Source organism: Leiobunum rupestre, chromosome 6 (genome assembly GCF_980474605.1).
Source record: "Leiobunum rupestre chromosome 6, qqLeiRupe1.1.hap1, whole genome shotgun sequence".
NCBI classification, from domain to species: domain Eukaryota; kingdom Metazoa; phylum Arthropoda; class Arachnida; order Opiliones; family Sclerosomatidae; genus Leiobunum; species Leiobunum rupestre.
The window spans coordinates 11,683,804-11,707,018 of NC_143389.1; the positions used below are offsets into that span (position 1 = coordinate 11,683,804).

Genomic DNA, 23,215 nt, shown 5'->3' on the forward strand with positions numbered 1-23,215 from the left:
AAATCGATCAATTTGACCATTTTTGAAGTAATAGGGGCTAGATATAAACAATTTGAGCATTTTTTTTATTCGTCGTTTTAACCGGTTTTAAACATACGGGATTTAAACTCGCTCCGAGAGAAAACTTTTCACATATAAGACTACAATCACGCATACATACAGGTTGATTCGGGGAAAGAAGATATTGTAAGTGCGTAGGTTTGATCAAGTTAAAATACTTTTAGTGGTAACTGATAATGGTAAATAGCTGTATCCATCTTGCCGTTTTTGTATCAGAATATTTTGAAAGGTGTTGATCATGCCGCTGGGCCCCCACTCAAATCTTAATTTTTTTTAGGAAAAATAGGATTATATTTCTAAAAATATAGGACTTTATAGGACAATTTTTCAAAATTATAGGATTTTCTAGGATTCACTAACTTTATGCATTTAAAATACAAATCTATATTTAGTTAAATAAATCTTTGGTGTTCACTTAAAAAATAGAAACTATTTAACCATTTTACCACAAAAATATACTAGTAGTTAACCGTGTTAACAATAACCTAAGTATAGACAAGAATGACTTTGTATCAGAATTTATCCTAGCAATATAACTGACGACGTGAGTGGCGGAATTTGAAATGGGCAAAATATCAAAATTATATGATTTTATAGGACTTTTTGTAGATTTTTCTAAAAATAAAGGATGTTATAGGACATTTTTGAAAATATAGGATTTTATAGGAATTAAAGGACCTCTGGGGGGCCTACATTGACATGGATCGAGGGTCTTTATAGGTTAAATTAAATTATTTATATTTTACGATTGAAATGGTTATGGAGGTAAAATAAATAGCAGTAGCTTCTCAATTTTTACACCAATGAAAATAAATAAATGAAAATCACAATTCTAATAGCTTCTTGTACATAAAACTAGTCTAATACTAAATTTTCAGTAAGCATTAATCTATAAATTGTCAATTTTTCCCCCTTCTGCATTTCAAACGTTTTATTTTATTTTAAATATTTTTAAGTCCTTTGGCAGGATTTTCTGACTTCTTGTAATGTTGCAGAGAGAGTACGGCAATGGTCTTCGTCGGATCGATGCTAATTAAACCCCAGAAGGGACTCAATTACTAAACTTCGAATACCGCAAACCCATATTCGAACTCTCACGTTTTCAAATGCGATAAGTGATTGAGTTCAACACCGTAAATAAAAATTTGAGAAAAGTATGTTAAGCTTTGTTGACTATTGGGACAGAGAAGGAACCTCAATAAACTGTACGTCCTGGTGTATAATTTTGTAAACATAAATTTAAGGAACAAATGTAGATAGTATTTAGTTCTAAAAAATTAAAAATAAGATTGCTGCTTTCGTGTTTTATTGAAATAGATCAGAAATTTCTGGGTGATGCTACATTAATTTCAAGTTGTTGCTTTAGTTGTGGTGGCTGCTGCGGTAGTAGGCTTGTTTGAGTATTGGCCACTTTGGCACGTGAAGCCGGAAGCGCTCTAAAAAAGTAATACAAAACAATGAGTTCATTGATTGGGTTTAAAGAGTAACACTGATTTCGAAGAATTAACGAGTGTCTGAGGGCATTTCCCAATTAGCCGTAGCAAAAGCGTTTAATATATCTACTAAAAGAGAAATGTTCATCTCTTTATATCGCGCTAATGGTTTTCGCTTGAAACATGCTTCTTTGCAGACGTCCAAAAGATCTGTCGGTAAAAAATGAGTGTTGGGCAAACATAACAAACTTTATAAAACTTTCTTTATCGATAAAATAGGTTTTTGATATAAATATTCCTAAGGAGTGTGATTTTGGCATTTCACAAGGGGATAATTTTAAGCCTTAATGCTGTGTACACCTAATGTAAAGTGCGTAGAGTCTGCAAAGAAACTTCTTTAATTTTAAAGACCTAGCTGGATACTAAGCAAGTAAGAGATATCTTATCAAGTTATGGGGATTTAAAAAATGTTTGAGATGGACTTTGCAGAGAGGACTATTTCTTAGTTCCTCGAATACGTCACCACGTCGAAACTAAGACATTCCTTGGCAGATTAACCAATAAGTTTATGCCTTGCAACTTGGAACTTGGAACTTGCCAAGAGAAAGGGGGTTCCGAAACAAGGCCAGTTTAAGGTCAAGGGGAATTAATACAGCTCAAGACAAGGGCAGGGGGATAGTTAATTCGCCACTGGATACATTCATACACGACGATCTGCTTCCGGTGGAACACTTACTTTAGTATTGCACGGGGTGCCTTCGGCGAGATTGGGCTTTCCGCAAGTTTTCTGAGCGTCGACACCCTTGATGGTGCATTTGGCCTTGCAGTTAGTGGGGGCGGTAGAATCTGGCTCGCCTATAACGGGTGAACCGCTGTACAGAGTTTTGCAAGCCTTCACGGCGACATCGTCTGTCGCCACGCATTTTCCCTTCAAGCAACCCTGCGTTTTTCTCAATTAGAAGGGCTACTTATTCGACTCGTTTGGACTCGCATACCTGTCCACCTTCGCAAGCATCAAAGTCGTCCCTCGGCAAGTTATCAATCTTGGTCTTCTTGTTCTTCTTTTCATCCGTAATCAAACAGTCGATTTTACACTGGTCTAGATCTGACTGTTGGATGTTAAAATGGTTAAGTTCAAAATCACCTTTGTCCTAACACGCTCGTATTTGTTATTTCAGCAAATCTACAAGGAAAGATTTATCAAGGTTATTCAATATTTTTAGGTTTTATTACGCAAGCTTTTAAATAGTTTCTCATAAGTCAGATCCCAGTCTCTTTTATATCTATTGACTGAGATGCCCTATAGGTTTCCTAGTTAAAACTTTTTTTTATTACTTTTATTTTACATTTTTACTGAAAACATGTAGCTATTTTCAAAGTTATAAAAGTAAACAAATTTGTTAATTCATTTTTATACCCATTCGTCCCTACTATTGTTTTCTTATATTTTTCACGATATTCTGTTTATCCGCAATAGATATTGCTGCTGACAAATCAACATAAAATCCCCCTAATTCACCCAAGCGAGGAAAATTATATTTGACTTTTATCTCTTACTGGAATAGCGTCGTAATCTAGCCTCCTAAAAGTCGAATAACCCTGTCATTTATGCATAAGTATGAAAAAGCTAATTATATTTACCACATCTCCCTCAATTTTCATCCCTTGCACGACTGCGGTTCTAAGGGCCCCGTTTGTGCTTCTCTTGCACTGTTCAGCAATTTCAGGCTTGTTGGTCAATTTAAGGACTGGTGATTTTGGTCCAACTATATTTCAAAGGTTGTTACGCGTGTATTACCAGGAATAAATTACCGTGAAGTGAGAATATAAGGCACCACCCTGTTCACCTCGTGATTTCCCGAAGAAAACCCACGACTCTTTACTTTCCGGAGCTGAAGGGTTGAAGACCCACCGCTCCTCTCGTAGGAGCAGGCTCTCCCTTCCCGCCGTTGGCGGATACTATCATGAAAGTAGCGCCTGCGTATTCTCAGTTACGGTGAATTAAGTACCGTTCAGACTATGCAATTTTATTGGTGTCATATTAGTTGTTGATATCGGATGTACCAGTTAATTGGAAATTGTACGCTGTTCACATCTTTCCACCAATAAAGGCCTTATATTCAATTTTTGTGGATCGCAATAGCACGACAATTGCTAACGATTTGGGTTCCACCAATGAATATCAGTATTTTTTATTATCGTCTGCTATGATTTCAATGGTCGAGTCTTTATTTTTATGTTTTACTGTATTCTGTTCTGTATGAAAATTATAATTTAGAGCCTGTCATGTCCGCTTTTTCGATAATAGCGATCATAAAAGCCGACGATTGGTCGAAGTTTCATGACGTCCTGGACAACCTTAACTTTATTGGATCATTTTCAAATAGTTGTAAATCCAAACATATCATGCACCCAAAAATTGGTCACCTACCCGAAACCAATTGGCCGTTGTGGTTCGCCAACAACTATGCTATTCGCATTACTGAATTCACTGCCAAGTAGTTGTACAATTTTGGTGGCGAAATAATTGGTCCCTAAAAGAGTATAGTCTGAACGCCCCTTAACTGTTTAAAATTCAAAGAGACTTACCTCCTCCTGTGGCCAGCACAGATACTACGGCCAGCAATACAGCGACACTGATCATCATGATTGTGGATTTTGCAAAGATATCTTCTAATACCTCTTGCTTTCCAAATGCTTGGATGAGATAAGCAAACTCGGCCGTCCCTTTATATAGCAATTTTATACAAGGTCAATTTATTTCAAATGAATTGTTTCAAATAGTGTTGGACATATTTTCCAATTTAACGTATAATAGTCGAATCATATTTATTGACAGTGACCGATTTTCCATTATCCTTTATGTGTCCACTATGCTCTATAATTCTGAACGATAAAGAATATTTTTCTTTGTTGGAGGGAAATAAAAGTGAATTAAACATTTTCGTTGAATCGCTGTCACGTATACTTGTCATTGCAGTTTAACCCTATTCTGCTTTTTAGATTTCCATTTAAGAGGCGTTCAGTCTTTACAACTTTTAAGAGCCATTTAGTTTGGCCAAAAACGTTTCCAACTAATTGCCACTAGATTATTCGTATTTTTAAAACCAAATTAATTCTTATTGCAATAGTGTTTTAGTTTTATTTTCGTCTTAAATCAAGTCATAGATGAAACGACTTTCTGTGGGGTGACGGAGTGGTTAGCACTTTCGCCTTGCAGCAAGAGGAGCCGGGTTCGATCCCAACTTGTAGCACTGCTGGCTGAAAAACTCGGAACAACTCTTTCTGCGTTGAGTTTGCAGGTTCTCTCCCCACTGGCTAGATGGTTTTCCCTCTAGTTCTTCGGTTTCCCCTTCCAAAAAACTTGTTGAGGTTAACGGTAATAGTAAGTGAAGGGCTTGCCACCACCCTCCTACGCATTGTAACCCGGCCACCTGAATTAATGGCTTTAAAAGTCGCTTGATGACTTAGTCCTAAGGTGGTGCCAAGGGTATTAACCTAGCTGATTATTGTTTATATTATTATTGTTGTTGTTGTTATTGTTATATTAGTATTTAAACTTCCAAATTCTATTGGTTACATGAATTTCTTCATATTTCTTGTCGTGGAAAAGCAACGACACGGTAAATGGAGCTGCGAAAAATAAATGATATAAATTAATTTATTAATTTATTTTTTATGAATTTGCCTAAACTACCCAAATGTTTGATATAAATTTCCTAAAATAAACACATTTGAATCCCAGTTTAAGAATTTCTTTAAATCATATTTCCACTAATTTCAATAATTTAAAAGAATTATGTTCGTCGTGTTTTGCTTACCTATCTCACCTTTGATACTTTCCGTCTATCTAACGATATCCAGAGGGTGGGCGGTGCGCACTCTTTAACACAGATTGGTAAATTATATATCAAACAATAGGAAATCACATGGGCTCAACAGCTTTTATATTAGTTTGCCCACCCGGGTCTCCTGATGGTGGCGGGATCCACTCTTTAACTTAGGGTGGCAATTTATATATCAAACGATAATAAATCACGTAGTCTCAACAGCTTTTGTATTAGTTTACCTACCTTTGTCTACTAAGGGTTTATGGGTTTGCCCACTCGAATACACTGATGTGGAACTAATATTACGGTGTGGGCCGAATTGTTATAATTTTGACAATGACTTTGGTTCCAAGAATCGATTTTTTAACATCAACCAAATTACTTAAACCTAGGAGCAACAAACACAGCACCTGACACAAAGAGAACGCAACACGTCAAAAGTCGTGCATTTTCTTGTCATTGGTTAAACGCTTTAGCGCCTGCTGCCGTCGGAAGGGGAAAATTCGGAAATTGTCTTCCCCCTTTCCGTAAAACGTTCAGCGTAAAGGTTCATCCAATAAAATTGGTACACAACACTGCGTTAGCGTGTTTAAAGGCTAGCTGAGTTCTCCTTGTGTTTGCTGCTCCTAGCGGTCACTGTCGGCCATTTCGTCTCAAATGAAGTCTAACGACGGTTTTACCGTTGATTTACAGGCTGTTTTTTGCTTGAAAACGTTATTTGTTTTTATACTATGCTTTCTAGAACGTTGAAATTTTTATGGTACGTAATACCTGCCGTAGGACACTAGCTAACAAAATTTAATCGATTTCACGTTTTTCCAAAACGTAATTTTTCACCTCTAGGTGCTGGAATTAATTTGTCAATGGAAAACTTGTAGAGCGTCATCGAAAACATAAGAATATCGTTGGTTTGAAAAAATGAAACGAATTTTTTTTGAAAATTTGAACCTTTTTTTCCATAGCCTCACAGCTTAGTGAAACAATTTCCCAGATCGAGCAATTTTGGACAGCCGAGATTTTGGATCGGATAGTCAGCGTAAAACAAAGATACTTACAACGCCATTTTAGCTGCAAGTCATGGAGCACCCCTCGTTCCCATTCAATGAGGTTGTTAAGATATACGAAAATTTTTAAAAATAAATTTAAACCCTTTAAAATACTTGAACTTTAACGTACGACCTCCTTTTATAATTAAACTGTGCTTGGTGGACCATAGCCGTTTTGATTCCAGAAGGGGATAGTCTATCATGGGAAAATGCGATGAGACATCGTAAAATTAATAAAAATAGAAGAAAAGTCCACCTAAGCCGGAGTCAGTATCTAAACAAATACGAAGTGTTGTTAAGCTCAAATAAACGGATCTGTTTGTTGGATACGAAGTAGTTAGCTTAACAGTTAAAAGGAATAGATTTCCTACGATTGGTGTCAATAGAAAGTTAAATCGAACATCATTAATTGGCGTATTTTATAATAAAATTTTTAATTGAACCCAACAAGCGATTCAACACATTTTCCTGGTCGAACACCAGTGGAAAACGATAGCCGAAGTAAAAGCGGATTTGTATTTCCACGTCTTCTTACAACGCAATTAAGCAGAATCGTAATGCAGGAGCGTAAACGAAATCCGATTGTCATTTTCCCGTTTCGGTTTAGAAAAACATTTCCGCTAAAAGGGTAATAATGGTCTTTTAGTTGTAGTGACACGATGATCTAGTGTTGAGCTGGATTCATAACAACGTGAAAATAAATGGAAGAAAATTCTTAAAGGTGTAAATATCACGTGCCATTATTGGCCAATGGCAATTTTTTTTTGATATCATGACAGTCATGTGATGTTTTTATAAAGATCTACTTGTTTGCCATGAGGGCTCATCGTTTATATATCTAATGTAATTTTTTACCTGTTGTTTTGTTTGTTTTTTGAAAATAATTTTTAATGGCTTTGTATTCTTGTTCTGGTGTCGTCGATGTCCCGTATTCGTAATTGATATTATGGACGTGTGTACGTGAAGGTATACAGTTATTGTTACTTGGAAATCTATTAATCAATTTCTATGCAGATTTTGTTCTTATTTTAAGTTTTTCGAGGTTTTTTTTATTGATTTATAAGTTACAATGTTACACGGAGCAATGGAAACTATCCGCAGAATCTGACATAACGCTTCAATTATAAGGCTTAGAAGGGTCATTGATATGTCAATCGATAGAAAAAAAATCAGATCCTCAATAGAGCCCAATATTAATTTTTGCCATAAGTTGGTAATTTGCTCATATAATAATTTTAGAAGATTTTCGAATTGAAATGTATAAAAACCATTTAAGTTAGATTTCTGGCCAACTCGCAGTAAACATCATTCAACTTACGCACAATTGTGATATTTGAATTTTGGTACCAATTAATACAGGCACCATCTAACTCCAAGAACAGTTCGCATTTCGCTAAAATATTTCCAAAGCCACTTAACTCCAAAAATTCGGTTTGCGTGAAAAATAATTTAAATTTCAGTGTTCACCTTTCGCTACCTTATTTCTAAAACCAGGTAACTCAAATTAATCAATTTCGATAAAATTCCTCTTGGATTTATTAAGTACAGGATGATTGAAAATTAGTTCAAAATTAAATTTAATATTTAAAATATATCTAATACATTGGGCGATTGTGTGTATTAAAATGTCCGTGACATCTTGTTCATTTTTGTGAACCTTGTCGTCAATAACTTACTAAGCACCTGGTTCCGAAGCATTGTCCTCTTTTCGTCTGCAAAAACGGAAAGAAAGCGAGTCAGTGGTAGGAAACGATCTAAGGACACTTTTGTTATTGAAGGGGTATTCCACTTCAGTTTAGTAATAGACGAACCTACGCAGATGCGCTGTAAATCAGGTTCGAAGCGCCATATGTCAAAATGCGAACATAGAATGACCCACTCGAAAGTAAGATTGGAAACTTATCAACTAGATAAGAGGTGGGACTCATTTGTTATTGAAAGGGTCATTCCAAATCAGTTTAGACGAACCTACGCAGATGCGCTATAATCAGGTTGAAATATGTTCAAATTCGAAAGTATAAAGACCCACTCGAAAGTAAAATTAGAAACTTATCAACTGGATAAGAGGTGGGAGCCTGCGAGGCGAAGCTAAATGAGCGTAGTCATTGAAAAATAAGTTAAATATTTAAGTAAACAAGTCAGGGCAACTATAACGCCTTAAAATTTTTATCAGTGACCCTTTAAATTGAGCGAAAACCCAATGGGACAGAAACGACTTTCCAGCAGTTGGTTGTAACCACATGCCTGGCTCCATTTTGATTCGGAAACTTAAAATCCTAAACAAAAATTTCGCGTCGGCAGACGCGTATTCGCTACAGACTCCGTCCATAATTGAAGACTGCTGTTGGGGTGATGTCTTACCCCTTGTAAACAGGCGGATCCTTGTTTGTTCGGCACCTCCAGAATTGAGCCTTTGGTCCGAGTTTCCGGCATGCACAGGATAGTGCATTGTTGATTTGGTTTCTGCATTAAAGACTTAACGGCTTAGTGCTTACAACAACAAAATTACGCAGTGGACAAACAAACTATCTAACTCAAATTAGATTCCGCGTTTGGTTCTTTTACAGAAGTGTCACCGTAGATTGTAGACCATTGGACCGAAATCCCATTCGTCCGAATGTACCATTCAACCGAATTCCAATCGACCGAAAACCGCGTTTTGCGCGGTTTTCATTCAATATACCGTTAGTGATACATATTTATATATCGTAGGTTACGTGACGATAGTATATCTAATTTTGTTGAAGATAAAAAGCGTTATCGGCTTTTCTCGTTTAGTTTTTTTAATAGGTTAAAAATGTTTATTGTAAATAAGATATATTTTTAATCACTAATCTTATCTTACTATTTTTTAACCTTAAGTGTATATATATTCGCTTACAGCGTTTATTTTTACCGTCACTCCTAATATGTCGTTCATCTTGTAAAGTACTCATTCTTAATAAACGTTTGTTTTTTTAAATCACTACGTTATGATTTCTCACTAGTTTCATTAATTAGTTAGTGTAGTGTAGCTTTTCTGATTAACATTGGATTTAAAACTCCAATAGGTTATGGGCCCAGCATGCTCCCACTGCGCAACAGCAACACTGATGAACAAGTCTACTGCTTGCTGAATCCGGTATCCTGGTCCCAGTTACCATCACAGTAATCCGTATCCTGGTCAACAGTTCCCGAAAGCCACCATGGATAGCCTACTTCGCCAAGACGTTGAAAAGCTGTCTGGTCCGGAGAACTGGAGGAGTTGGAAACGACAAATAGTCGACATCCTCACCGTACGAGACGTTTACGAGATATTGACTGGTGAATGGGTTGAACCCGCGGGGCCGTTATTATCAGCAACAGCAGAAGAGAAGTCTGAATACACCTTAAACAAGAAAAAATACAGAGTGGCATTCAGTACAGTCCGTGGCATCATCTGGTCAACCTTATCCAAAAAGGTCCAAAACATGATCACAAATTGCGAGACACCAAAGGAGATGTGGGACAAACTACTTGAAATTTTCGAGCAGAAGTCGTCCAACCGTCTGCGTAAGCTTCTGGCGCAACTTATGCGAACTACGAAGTCACCAGACGTCGACATGGCCACCCACATTGCCCAGATGTGTTCTCTCTGGACAGATATCTTGTCAACGGCACAGACAGAGAAGAACGTAACATTCGACGACTGCATCCTGATTGCCTGCATCTTCGAGTCCCTACCTCAGGATGAGTATCGAGAATTCGGTATGCTCTGGGACACGCTGCCAACAGAGAAACAGACTGTCGCAGAATTAGAACGTCTGTTAATCGGCCGTGCAACTCGAGAGGGCGACGCGTTTGGAGATTCCTCTGGTCTTATGGTAAAACGCAGTAACGGAAGTTACTCTGGCACCTCAAATGAGAAAAAAACCGTAAGACGTAAGCCAAAATGTACCAATTGCCGAAAGTTTGGTCACATAGCAGAAGACTGCCGAGGACAAAGGAAAACTCCTAGAAGGACGAGCGTTGACGAAAGTAATCGCACCAGCATTGGGGGTCTGATCGCAGCAAACGGTCTCGTTGCTTGCTCATCGTCTGAAGCAGCATGGTACTTTGACTCTGGTGCTACACAGCATATTACGAACGACGCCACAAAGTTCCTAAACTTCCGCAAGTTCGCTACTCCAGCGACTCTTCATATTGGAAACAAGACGCAGATGACAGCGGATGGTGAAGGAGACATAAGGATTCAGTTCCGGATCGGAAAGAAACTCTATCAAGAGGTAGTCCACAATGTCTGGCACATCCATGACTTTGCCTGCAATGTTTTCTCGCTAAAAAGCGCAATGAAGAGAAACAAGAATCTGGAGTTCAAGGTCACAGCAAATTCTTGCGGTCTCTATGAAGTTGTCGGAGGCAAAAGGAACCTTTGTGTACCTGGCAAGGTCGAGAGTCTGTATCGTCTGGATATCAAAGTCATGCAGCCATCATGCTCCGCTCACATCGCAGCAGATCCGAGAAATGACCGGAAAGCAGATCTCCAAGTCTGGCATGAACGCATGGGTCATCAGGATAAACGGCATGTAGCAGCGACGTTACGGAGACTCGGATACGAAGTTCTAAACCAGACGTCTGACAAGCTCTGTGAAGGGTGCGTCTACGGCAAGATGACTAGGCACAGTTTCGGCACTCGTTTGGAGAAGGCTACGAAACCAGGTGAAAGGATCCATTCAGATCTCTGGGGACCATCACCAACACCGTCCATGAAAGGGAAGAAATACTACCTCCTATTCAAAGACGAGTATTCCAGTGTTCGAGCCGTATATTTCCTAACGAAGAAATCCGAAGTAGTCAATTGTTTCAAAGATTTCCTTGCCTTTTGCCGAACCCGCAATCACACAGTACAAGAGCTGGTCACGGATAATGGGAATGAATATGTCAATGAAGAGTTCCGTCAATGGACGTCTCAAGAAGGGCTACATCACCGCAAGTCCATGCCATACACGCCTGAACAGAACGGGGTCGCTGAACGAGAAAATCGTACGATCATGGAGTCTGTAAGGGCCATGTTGCATTCCAGATCGGACTTACCACCGAAACTCTGGGCTGAAGCGGTGAACACAGCCGTCTATGTCCTGAACCGAACAGCACCTACATGCATTGCTGGGAAGACGCCGTTTGAATTGTGGACAGGGAAGACAAACCCATCGATCCAGCATCTGCGTGTCTTTGGCACTGAGTGCTTTGTCCACATACCAAAAGAGAAGCGAAAGAAGCTGTCTCGGAAGGCGTATAAAGGTTTCCTGGTTGGCTATGAAGACAATGCAGACGGATATCGAGTTTATGTTCCAGAGCTGGACGACGTACTAAGATCTCGAGATGTCAAATTCAATCCCGAGACGTGCGTTCCTGATTCCTGGATTCCTGTCTCTGGGGAGTCCTCCAGCCAGGGCGAGCAATTGACCGACGATTTCGTTTGCGAAAACTGGCCTACCAGAGCCACCAACTCATCAAAAGACGGACCAGCCAGAGCCACTAATGCACCATCGGGCATGCCAACCAGAGCTGCCGACTACTCAAACGACGAGACAACCAAATCCGTCGAAGCGTCGGAAGACGTGGCTATCGGACATAATGAGGCAACAGTGTCTCTTCCTGACAATGTCCAGGACAATCAACCTGAGAAGAGCGGTCCAGTCCTTAGAGATCGTTCAACACTAAGGAAAGTCCAACCATGTCAGAGCTGCCAGCTAGCAAATAAAGCATTCCTCATCTGCGACATGTTACCACAAACGGCACGAGAAGCACGTTCAAGCAACGAATCCGCCGAGTGGGAGAAAGCGATGGTAGATGAACTTTCGGCAATGAAAAGACACGACGTCTACGAAATGGTTGATCCTCCACCTGGTCGCAAGATAATCGGAAATCGTCGGGTCTTTCGTACAAAGAATGATGAAGATGGGACGATCGTCAAGCACAAAGCCCGGCTTGTCGCAAAAGGTTTTACGCAACGAGAGGGAATCGACTTCAATGAGACTTTCGCTCCAGTTGCCCGATTCGAGACACTACGAATCTTTCTCAACCTAGTTGCCCAGAAAAATCTCAACCTCAGGTAATTCGACGTAAAGACCGCATTCCTTCATGGGAAGCTATCCGAAGAAATTTATCTGCGTCAACCTGAAGGTTTCGACAATAGTAGTGGACAAGTCTGGAAGTTAAAGAAAAGTCTCTACGGTCTTAAACAGTCTCCACGATGTTGGAATGAACGAATTGACAAATCGCTTCAGAACCATGGCTTCAAGAGTGCTGATGGAGATCACTGTCTATATATTTACTCAACCAATGACGCTTTCTTGGTCTTGATCCTCTACGTCGATGATGGATTGGTTGCCGGCAGTACCATCAAAGCAGTTGATGACTTTCTTCACGACTTCAGCGATGAATTCGAAATCATAACCGGAAAAGCGTCAACGTATCTTGGACTGAAAATCGTTCAGTTAAGCGACGGCTCCGTATTCTTACACCAAAGCGCCTACATCGAGAAGGTTCTTGAAAGGTTCAACATGGAAGACTGTAAACCAGTGAGCACTCCTATCGGCAGTCCAGACACGACCAACCAAAAGTCAGGAGAGTTTCGAGTCAACGACCATATATGCCTCGGCCATTGGAAGTCTCAGATACGCAGCGACAGGAACACGACCTGATATAGAGTACGCTGTTAATCGAGCGTCACAAGCTATGGCCAACCCCACAGTCGCCGACTGGAACTGGGTGAAAAGGATCTTTCGATATCTTAGAGGGACCTCTACACTTGGTCTCCTATTCAAGTCCGAGAATTCCATGACAACCATCCCCTACAGCGACGCTGATTACGGTGGTTGTGAGAAAACAAGACGTTCAACGTCTGGGATCGTATGCCTAATTGGCTCAACTCCAGTTACTTGGGCGAGCAGAAAGCAACAATCCGTTGCCCTATCAACCACAGAGGCTGAACTGGTAGCTGCCACTGAAGCGGCGAAAGATGTCGTCTGGATTGAACGAATCAAGTCTTTCCTGGGTCTCAACGTAGACGATGATGTACCCGTACTCCGAGTCGACAATGCAGGGGCCATTAAACTCATCAGAAATCCTGAGTTTCATCGCCGAACGAAACATATCAGTATTCGTCAGTACTACATTCGTGAACTGGTCGAAGAGGGCGTCATCGACGTTATGTATGTCCCGAGTGAAGAACAGCTGGCCGACATTTTCACAAAGCCACTACCTAAAGAAGTCTTCACCCGCCACCGTCAGAATCTCAGTTTACGGCAGTACGAGAAAGTCGTCAACGAGGGCGAGTGTTGAAGATAAAAAGCGTTATCGGCTTTTCTCGTTTAGTTTTTTTAATAGGTTAAAAATGTTTATTGTAAATAAGGTATATTTTTAATCACTAATCTTATCTTACTATTTTTTAACCATAAGTGTATATATATTCGCTTACAGCGTTTATTATTACCGTCACTCCTAATATGTCGTTCATCTTGTAAAGTACTCATTCTTAATAAACGTTTGTTTTTTTAAATCACTACGTTATGATTTCTCACTAGTTTCATTAATTAGTTAGTGTAGTGTAGCTTTGCTGATTAACATTGGATTTAAAACTCCAATAAATTTGGACTAAGCTATGTCTTAAATATTTATTATTTCGTACCGACGTGTATTTTTAGACCTTTTTCCCTTGAAATTTGATATTTTCCGGGTTTAATATTGGAAAATAACCTTGATAAGACCCGACGTGAAATAGTTGCCTAACATATCTAACCAAACCTAACCCAACCCAACCTGAACTAACCTACCCGAAGTGAAAACGAACCAGATTTAAATTTCCCATTCAACTGAATCCCGCCATGTTGGGTTATAAACGAAAATACTTTTCGGTTCAATGGGATTCGGTCGAACGGGATTCGGTTCAATTGTATACAACCGTCACCGTGTTCGATATTGGAAAAAATTCCACTCAAATATTGAATACGTGCGTAATATACTAAGCGAACAAAGTTAGGTCTAATATCTTTAAGATTGACATTTAAAATTTTTACTCACACGCGTTGAATTTGATAGAAGTGCTGGTGGGCAATGCAATTCCAATAATTGAGTTTATTAGTTTAAATGTCCAAGACGACACTTCCTTACCGCAACAGGCCATTTCAGACCCAGGAACCAGCAGACCTTTCCTTGGTCCGAATTTTCATCATCAAATCTCCTTAGACATTTACCGTGGTAACAAAACTGAAATATACGCAATTTTTTTAATAATAATAATCAGCTAGCGACTTTAATTGCCTTTCATTTAGGTGGTCGGGTTAAATTGCGAGGTAGGGTGGTGGTAAGCCCTTCATGCCACGTGAACTAACAGCTCCCTACACTAACTACCGTTAACTTCTACAGCTTTTATGGAAAGATTAAACCGAAGAACTCGGGGGAAAACCCCTTTATCCAGCGTTGAGAGAGCATGTAAACTTAACGCCGTAGAGGTTCCGTGTTTTCACCCAGTGCCACAACCTGGGATCGAACTCGGCTCCTCTTGCTGCGAGACGAAAGAGCTAGCCACTCCACTACCTTACTTTTCTGATCTGATAATATCGAAACTTATAAACAGGTAGTCTGATATCTAATTTGTCATAATTACAAGCACACATCAGACAAGACTAAGCATTCATTTTAAAGGGAGTATAAAGTGTTTTTAAGATTAGGGATAATAATTGGCGCACAGTGACTTAGAATACGAATCCGCATTTCACACTCTCCGTTACTCGCACTCTGTACAATATGACAGGAGTTTTGGACCATTGATCCATCTTTGAAAACTCTACTTAAAGACTAGACCTTCAAAAAGTTTCCTTTTTTATCCGACGAAACAATTCCTTAACCCTTTAGCCTTTTCAATTTAAATAGAGCAACGAGATATTCGTAAACTGTAGTTATTTTGTCTGCCAGACAGATGCTTTGGGTTTTGTAATCACAAATCGTGTTTGCACTTCTTTGTTGGTTCTATGTTAACTGAAAAGACTTAAGCAGCGTTCAGACTATGTGAAAATATTACGTAAGCATCGGTCGTGTCGTTTCGGTTATGTTGGTCGCGTCGGTTCGCTCATTTCACTGTTCAGAAAGGAACCAACCTTGCACGGAGATTAACATAAAGAGTGATTGTTCATCCAATCAGATCTCAGTAATAACGGCGGAAAATTTGAAATAATTTTTTATCCACCTCTGATTGGTTATAGTATTTCGATGGTTCTAAAGGTCGCCACTACCTAGAGTCAGTGCTGATGAGGCATAAGGCTAATTATCTGCTATGAACCTTTTGATCGCAACGAAATGCAAAAATGTAAACGATGACTGCATTCTGGTTGCTTGCATTTTCGAGTCCTTGCCGCATGATGAATACCGAGAGTTCAGCATGTTGTGGGATACACTGCCGGACGAAAAGCAGACTGTCGCTGAGGTTGAGCGCCTTCTAATTGGACGCGCAACACGAGATGACAACGCTTCAGCAGATTCATCCGGGCTTATAGCTCGTCGAGAAGGCAACGGAAACTCCGGACAGGCAACGAACCGGAATCCTCGGAAGAAATTGCCAAGATGCTACAACTGTAATCAGCCAGGTCATTTTTCAAAAGATTGCAAGAAGCCCAGGAAACCTGTCAGAGGCAGCCGCAACACCTCAGAGGTCAATAGTAACGACGGTTACCTAGCAGCCTGGGTCATCCACCGAAAGAAGCTGGTACTTTGACTCAGGAGCAACACAGCATGTTACGAATGATGCGACCAAGTATGTCACTTCCGACCTTTCGATAGCCCAGCTACGCTGCAAGTTGGTAACAAGGCGCACAGGATAGCAGACGGAGAAGGGGACATCCGAATACGTTACAAAGTCGGCAATACCGTTCATTGCGACGTTATCCATGACGTCTGGTATATTAGTGACTTTGCATGCACCGTCTTCTCACTCAAGGCTGCCATAAGAAGTAATCCGAAGCTGGAGTTCTGAGCGTCATCAACTACCTGTGGGCTATACAACGAGAAGAGAGGCAAGCGTCAACTATGTCTTCCTGGGAAAGTCGAATCTTTGAACCGCTTGGATGTCACGGTAGACCAGCCGCCAACTCGGGTCTACCTTGCCGCAGATCCAAGGAACGACAAGAAAGCTGATCTCCAAGTTTGACATGAACGCTTGGGTCACCAAGACAAACGCCATGTTGCTGCTACGTTGAAAAAGCTTGGATGTGAAGTCACTGATTCGAAAAAGGATACGCTATGCGAGGGCTGCGTCTATGGGAAGATGTCTCGTCAAAATTTCGGTACCCGTATTGACAAGGCCACGAAACCTGGAGAAAAAGTCCATTCAGATCTCTGGGGGCCATCACCGAGGCCATCGCTGGGAGGAAAGCACTATTACCTCCTCTTCAAAGACGAGTATTCCGGTTTACGAATGACATATTTCCTGTCGAAGAAATCTGAAGTGGTTGACTATCTCAAGGAGTTTCTCGCTGGCTGCAAGAATTACGAACATATTGTCCGCGAACTGATCACCGATAATGGGACTGAATATGTCAACGACGAATTCCACCGTATCACTATTGAAGAGGTTGGCCTTACTCATCGAAGGTCAATGCCATACACTCCGGAGCAAAATGGCGTCGCTGAAAGAGAAAACCGGACGATCATGGAATCCGTAACAGCAATGCTCCATTCCAGACCTGATCTGCCGCCGAATCTCTGGGCCGAGGCTGTTAACACGACGGTTTACATTCTCAACCGATCAGCACCGACTCGTATCGCTGGGAAGACTCCGCTTGAATTATGGTCTGGGAAAACTACCCCGTCAATCAAGCATCTGAGAGTTTTCGGAGCCGACTGCTTTGTCCATATCCCGAGGGTGAATCGCAAGAAACTATCCAAGAAGGCTAACAAGGGTTTTCTGGTTGGATATGAAGGAGATGCAGATGGATACCGGATCTACGTTCCAGAGCTAAGTAAAATTATCTGGTCCCGAGACGTAAAATTCAACCCCGAGCAATGTTCCATCGAAACTTTTATTCCTGCATGTGATGTTGCCACCAGACAGGGCGACCACTTGTCCGAAGATTGGGATTGCGGAGACGAGACCACCAGATCCGTCAATGCCCAAGAAGACGAGACTTTGAGATTCGTTGATGCCCAAAAAGACGAGACATCCAAATCGGTATCCCGAGACGTGGCCTCCACACCCGTCTGAACGCACACTGAAGTCACTGGTCCTGTCCTTCGAGATCGATCGACACTGAAGACAAGGAAGAATGTCTGCTGTACCTGTACACCAGTGGGCAAGGTCTTTCTTTTCTGCGATGAACTTCCGAAGACTGCAGAAGAGGCACGTTCCAGTCACGACTCTGAAGAATGGAAGCAAGCTATGGACGAAGAGCTATCAGCCATGGCGGAGCACGAAGTCTACGATTTGGTTGATCCACCACTGAATAAAAGCATCATTGGGAATCGCTGGGTTTTCCGTACGAAGAATGATGCAGATGGTACGGTCATCAGACACAAAGCTCGTCTTGTAGCAAAGGGTTCAGCGTGAAGGGCTTGATTACGATGAGACTTTCTTGCCTGTTGCCCGCTATGAAACGATCCGTATCTTCTTGAATATAGTCGCTCAGAAGAATCTCAAGATAAAGCAGTTTGACGTAAAGACTGCATTCCTATATGGAGATCTGACTGAAGAACTCTATTTGCGTCAACCGGAGGGTTTCGACGACGGTAGTGGGAAGGTCTGGAGACCAGGGCCGTCTTTAGATGATTGGGGGCCCCAGGGCAAAGCGATAAGCGAGGCCCCTAATAATTCCAGACAATTTCTTAACCTCCAATGCGAAGCCCATCGTTGCCCTAATCTACAAATATTGGTTCAAATAAAAAATATCACGAAAAGACATGTTTTAGATAGTTAAATAATTTTAATAATTTGCCTTACAAAAGTTGAAAATGGGGCCCTCCAGAATCTTGGGGCCCTCCAGAATCTTGGGGCCCTCCAGAATCTTGGGGCCCTAGGGCAGTGCCCTATTTGCCCAATGGGAAAGACGGCACTGCTGGAGACTTCGCAAGGGAATATATGGTTTACAGCAATCACCACGTTGCTGGAATCAACAAATTGATCAAGTATTACGAGACTATGGTTTCAGTCAAGCAGACGGTGATCGTTGTCTATACGTCCTATCGACTGGAGATTAATACCTTATCCTGGTTCTCTATTATGATGATGGTTTGATTGCTGGAGGGTCCGACGAAGGCATTGATGCTTTCCTGGAGTCTTTCAAAGACGAGTTGATAATTGATAATTTCAGACAATTTAACAAGGGAAAATCACACCACATATCTAATGACACCCACTGTGCAGATTCATATTATTATAACCAGTATCAAAATTATAACAAATCCCACAGAGAATGGCTTATTTCATATAGATGGAAAATTTGCAAATTACTAATAAACCTCCTAAGCCAATTATAGTTCAATGCATAATTAACGGAACACTGGTCGTCATGGAAATAGACAGAGGCACCGGACACTCCATGATCTCGACGAATCAAATGGATACCACAATGAATTCTCACCTACAACTGCTAGATTATGGTCTATTATTTATTGGTCATCCGATCGAAATATTAGAACAAATTCGCAAACCTCATCATTGTCATTACTAATATTTAAAGGTCCGGGAGCAAACCTGTGTGGTTGAACATGGATTCTCAACCACCATAATAGTTAACCACAAATAACACCTAAAGCTAGTGCAATAAATTTAAAAGTTCCCAGTGAGCTCTTACCTTAATAAACTCAACAACGTATTCAGCTCAAAGACTGAGTGTCTGAAAGACGTGACAGTGCACTTATATGTAAAATACAAAGCGCATTGTACAAGCAGAGAACAATTCCATATGCAATGGCGGTAATTGGTAATTGTCAGGATTGGAAGCTGAAAATATTATAACTCGTAATGCACTCTCTGGATATGCTGCACACTTACTGACACCTAATGATAATGCGATAATTTGTGGTGACTCCAAACTCCCTGCTAGCTAGGAGCAACAAACACAAGGAGAACGCAGCTAGCCTTTAAACACGCCAACGCAGTGTTGTCTACAAATTTCATTGGACGAGCCTTTATGGTGAATGTTTCACGGGCGGGGGGGGGGGGGGGGGTAAGACGATTTCCGAATTGTACAGTTCCCATGGCCGCAGGCGCTAAAGCGTCTAACCAATGAAAACTGTACACAAGAAAATGCACGACTTCTGACGGGTTGCGTTCTCCTTGTGTGGGGTGCTGTGTTTGTTGCTCCTAGCTGCTAATAGGGTTAAAATCGTAGAGAAGTATCCAAGAACCGACGACATGTTTGCCAAGTAAGCAGGCAGCGTAGTATTTCAAGGCTATATTTACGGGAATCATACAGCCCACTTTGTTTACACGATGAATCTAAGAAGAGTGTAGTAGTGAACACCACCCAGGGTTTTTATCAGTTGAACCGACTAACGTTTGGTATTGCATCGGCGCGGCATCCGTAGTTTTTCAGAGGCAAATGGAGACCCTATTTCGAGACCAAAAGCATATATCTCTATTTTAAGATTATTAGGAGGGTCTTCTGTTGAAAAATATTTGAAAATTTTGGACAAGCCTCAAACTAAATAAGGACAAATGTCAATTTTTAAATCCGGTGATTTATTTTTCGGGTCATATCAATTGGACGTTAGAGTATTACGTCCGCAGGATGGAAACTTTAAAGCAATTAAAAGCCGCTCCTTCGCTTAAACAGTTGAGATCCTTTTTTGGGACTATTTAATTATTATGACAAGTTCTAATCAAATAATGCAACTTTGTTCGAACCACTTCATTAATTTCTAAGCAAATCACAGCCATGGAATTGGACTTCTGTACTTGAACAAACTTTTCAGAAGGACGTGTTCGTGACAGAATACCAAAAAGAATTGACGACGGTCCAAAAATACTGAACTTATTTATTTAATTTTAAAAGATAATTTACAAGGTTGAACTGTTTGATTATAACAATCCTATAGGGTTTATATACAGTTCTTAAAACATCTTATTGAATGTTTAGACAAAAAGACCTTATATAGGCAGGTTGATAAGCGTTAGATATTGTTATAACAAATTTCAAAAAACAACTAAGACTGAACATTCCGGCAAAGTTACAATGTCGGATTTTAACTTGAGCGTACAGCTTATTACGAGTTTCAAGGTAATTTTCAAAGTTTGGTGACATGTCATTTCAGCTCCTTGTTTTTACTGTGACGACGCGTACTAGTTGATTTTCGCCAGGATGTACTTGGGTGATTCTGGGCATTTTCCATTTGGTTGGAGGTAGCTCTTCTTTAAGTAGAACTAACGTCGTAAGTCACCGACTTGTAGGTTACGAGTATTTTTAGTCCATTTCAGTCGTTGTTGGAGTCGAGAGAGGAAATCTTGATTGCCAGCGTCGCCAAAAGTGTTGAAGTAGTTGTTGTCCGAATTGCCACCGAGAAAGACCGTTGATTTTGATGGACGTGAGGTTGGGTTCTGGAATGGCTTTCAAGGAATCCCCGATCAGGAAATGTCCAGGAGTCAATTCTGCTAGGTCGGTTGGATCTGACGTCATCGGAGTGAGTGGAAGAGAATTCAGGCAGGCTTTGACATGAGATAGAAGGGTCTGCATCTCTTCGAAGGGTAGTCGTGTCTCACCGAGGACTCTCTTTAGTGGTATTTGACAGATTTTACACCTGCCTCCCAAAGTCCACCAAAATGAGGAACGATTCCTTCGTCACTCATCCAGCGTACTATGGTCTGGTCCTTCGAGTTGGTTGTGACTATTTTGATAAATTCCTTAAGTTCTTTGTTGGCGCGAACGAAATTTGTCCCACGGTCACTGTAGACGTCTGTGCATTTGCCTCGACGGGAGACGAAGCGCTTGAAGGCGGCCAGGAACGCAGCAGTTGACATGTCACAGACAAGTTCGAGGTGCAACGCACGTGTTGTGAAATATGCAAATATGGCGATGTAGTCCTTGAAAGATCAGCATCCTCGGCCCTTTATAACCTTGAGACTGAAAAGCCCCGCATAATCGACTCCGCCCATGAGTTGAGTGAATCAGTGCTTCAACATGTGGGGAATTTTTTCCGTTTCCGGGATTTTTAAACCTTCCAAAATGCTAAAAGGGATTAATGCAATTTAAGAGGGAAAACGGGAAAAGTGAGGGAAAACCGCCTATTGTGGAAATGAGGGAAATCTGTTCTTTGAACGGGAAGACAGGGATTTTTTAGCTTATGATAACATTGTCTTTTCTAGTATACTCTAATTATACATTTAGTCCATGGATATGTTATGAGTTACAGATGTTAAGAAACATTTTTAATACGTTCCTAAAATGCTTGTCATCTTGATAGTAATGAAAGTCATGATATAAATATCCATTTGCGGCTTTTGAGGATATATTTTTACAAAATTATTAAAATGTAAGTAATAAAACCTTATATGTGGACTACTTTTCAGAATTAAATTTAATATTTATATACAATAGTCAAAAAAGGGAAAAAAGGGATTTTTAGTTCAACGAAATTATCGCAAGAGGGAAATTTTAGGTATCAAATGTGGAAGCCCTGGAATGACTGTCTTCGCCTGTTGTCAAACACCTAGCAAGCACCTTCGGACGGCATTACGGAGTCCTATGATCCTGAATTTTGACTGTAGCAACTAAGCGACCTTTACCAAAAAAGGACTCTTATTTAAGGATAAAATAGTACGAAGTCTTTTTGAGGTAAGCTTTTAGTCTGATTTAAAAATACACAGAAAATAGACTTTATAAACTGTAAATAAAACTTATTTGTACCTTAAATATGTCTCATATAAAGCATGTATTGTAAGACTTAATTTAACACCCAATTAAGACTTATTTTACTCTTTAATAGCGCTATTCCTTTCAGTCTCGTTTTCGATTAAATTGACACTTAAATAACACTAAATAAGACCAAAATGAGTCTTAAATACCGTTTAAAGTTTAGAACTTATTACTCCTAGGTGTACATTTAAAATGCAGTTTTGAATATTCTATATTTAACCTTAATATAGTCTTAAATAAAGCTTGACAATACTGACTTTTGAATATAAATGCTACACTAAAATAAGACTTAATAAGGTCTTAAATGCTTCTGTTTATTTTAGCTGCAGTTAAAGTTAGATTATTTGTTTAAATAATTAAAGCATATAAAACAATACTTCTAATTAAAATTCGTAGAAGGGGAGTTGTGTGAAAGAAAGGACTTCTAGAAGGGGAGGTTTAGTTGGGATTTTGAAGTAGTTCAGGACTTTTTACGTTTTTGCTACGCGTGTTGCATTTTTGCTACAGCGTTTATCTTTCTTACGTACAAAACAGACCTAATCCATTAAAACTAAGATCCCGGGCGAAGCCGGGTATTAAAGCTAGTATCTTATAATTCTTCCCTTTCGTTGTAAGTTTCGTACAAAAGTTATAAACTTTTGACTCTAGATTCATATTTTCCATAAACGATGGAATATGCAATAAAATGTTAATTGCATTTGCAATCTGACTAAGACAAAATTTAACACTGTCCCTTTAATATCTTCATAAGAAAAACAAGAAGTGGCCCATAATGGTCCTAAATAATAAACAGAATCTGCGATATGCTACAATTGGTGAACGTTGGCCGTCATAAATTGGCTACCATAGAGCTTTTCAAAATCCATTATGTACTGCACCAGTTGTGCACAATAGGGGTGCGGGAATACATGGGAGATTTAATATCCAGCAATGGGAATTTCGACTTTCGAACATTGGCAACACTGAATTCTGGAGTAGTAGAG

At 40.1% G+C, this 23,215-nt stretch overlaps 2 protein-coding genes across 2 annotated transcripts; both read right to left on the reverse strand.

Annotated features, from left to right (window-relative positions):
* Positions 1-1,349: 1,349 nt before the first annotated feature.
* Positions 1,350-4,209, reverse strand: LOC149939268 (uncharacterized). The gene is made up of 5 exons (XM_090178163.1): positions 4,083-4,209; positions 3,135-3,259; positions 2,489-2,602; positions 2,230-2,433; positions 1,350-1,496 (listed from the first exon to the last, which is right to left on the reverse strand). Exons 1-5 carry the CDS (start codon positions 4,138-4,140, stop codon positions 1,410-1,412), a joined length of 588 nt encoding a protein of 195 aa, XP_090034289.1. The 5' UTR covers positions 4,141-4,209; the 3' UTR covers positions 1,350-1,409.
* Positions 4,210-8,033: 3,824 nt separating this feature from the next.
* On the reverse strand, positions 8,034-15,748 carry LOC149939269 (uncharacterized). The gene is made up of 4 exons (XM_090179087.1): positions 15,671-15,748; positions 14,503-14,598; positions 8,731-8,832; positions 8,034-8,081 (listed from the first exon to the last, which is right to left on the reverse strand). The coding sequence occupies exons 1-4, from the start codon at positions 15,746-15,748 to the stop codon at positions 8,034-8,036; spliced, it is 324 nt and encodes a 107-aa protein (XP_090035213.1).
* Between the last annotated feature and the right edge of the window lie 7,467 nt (positions 15,749-23,215).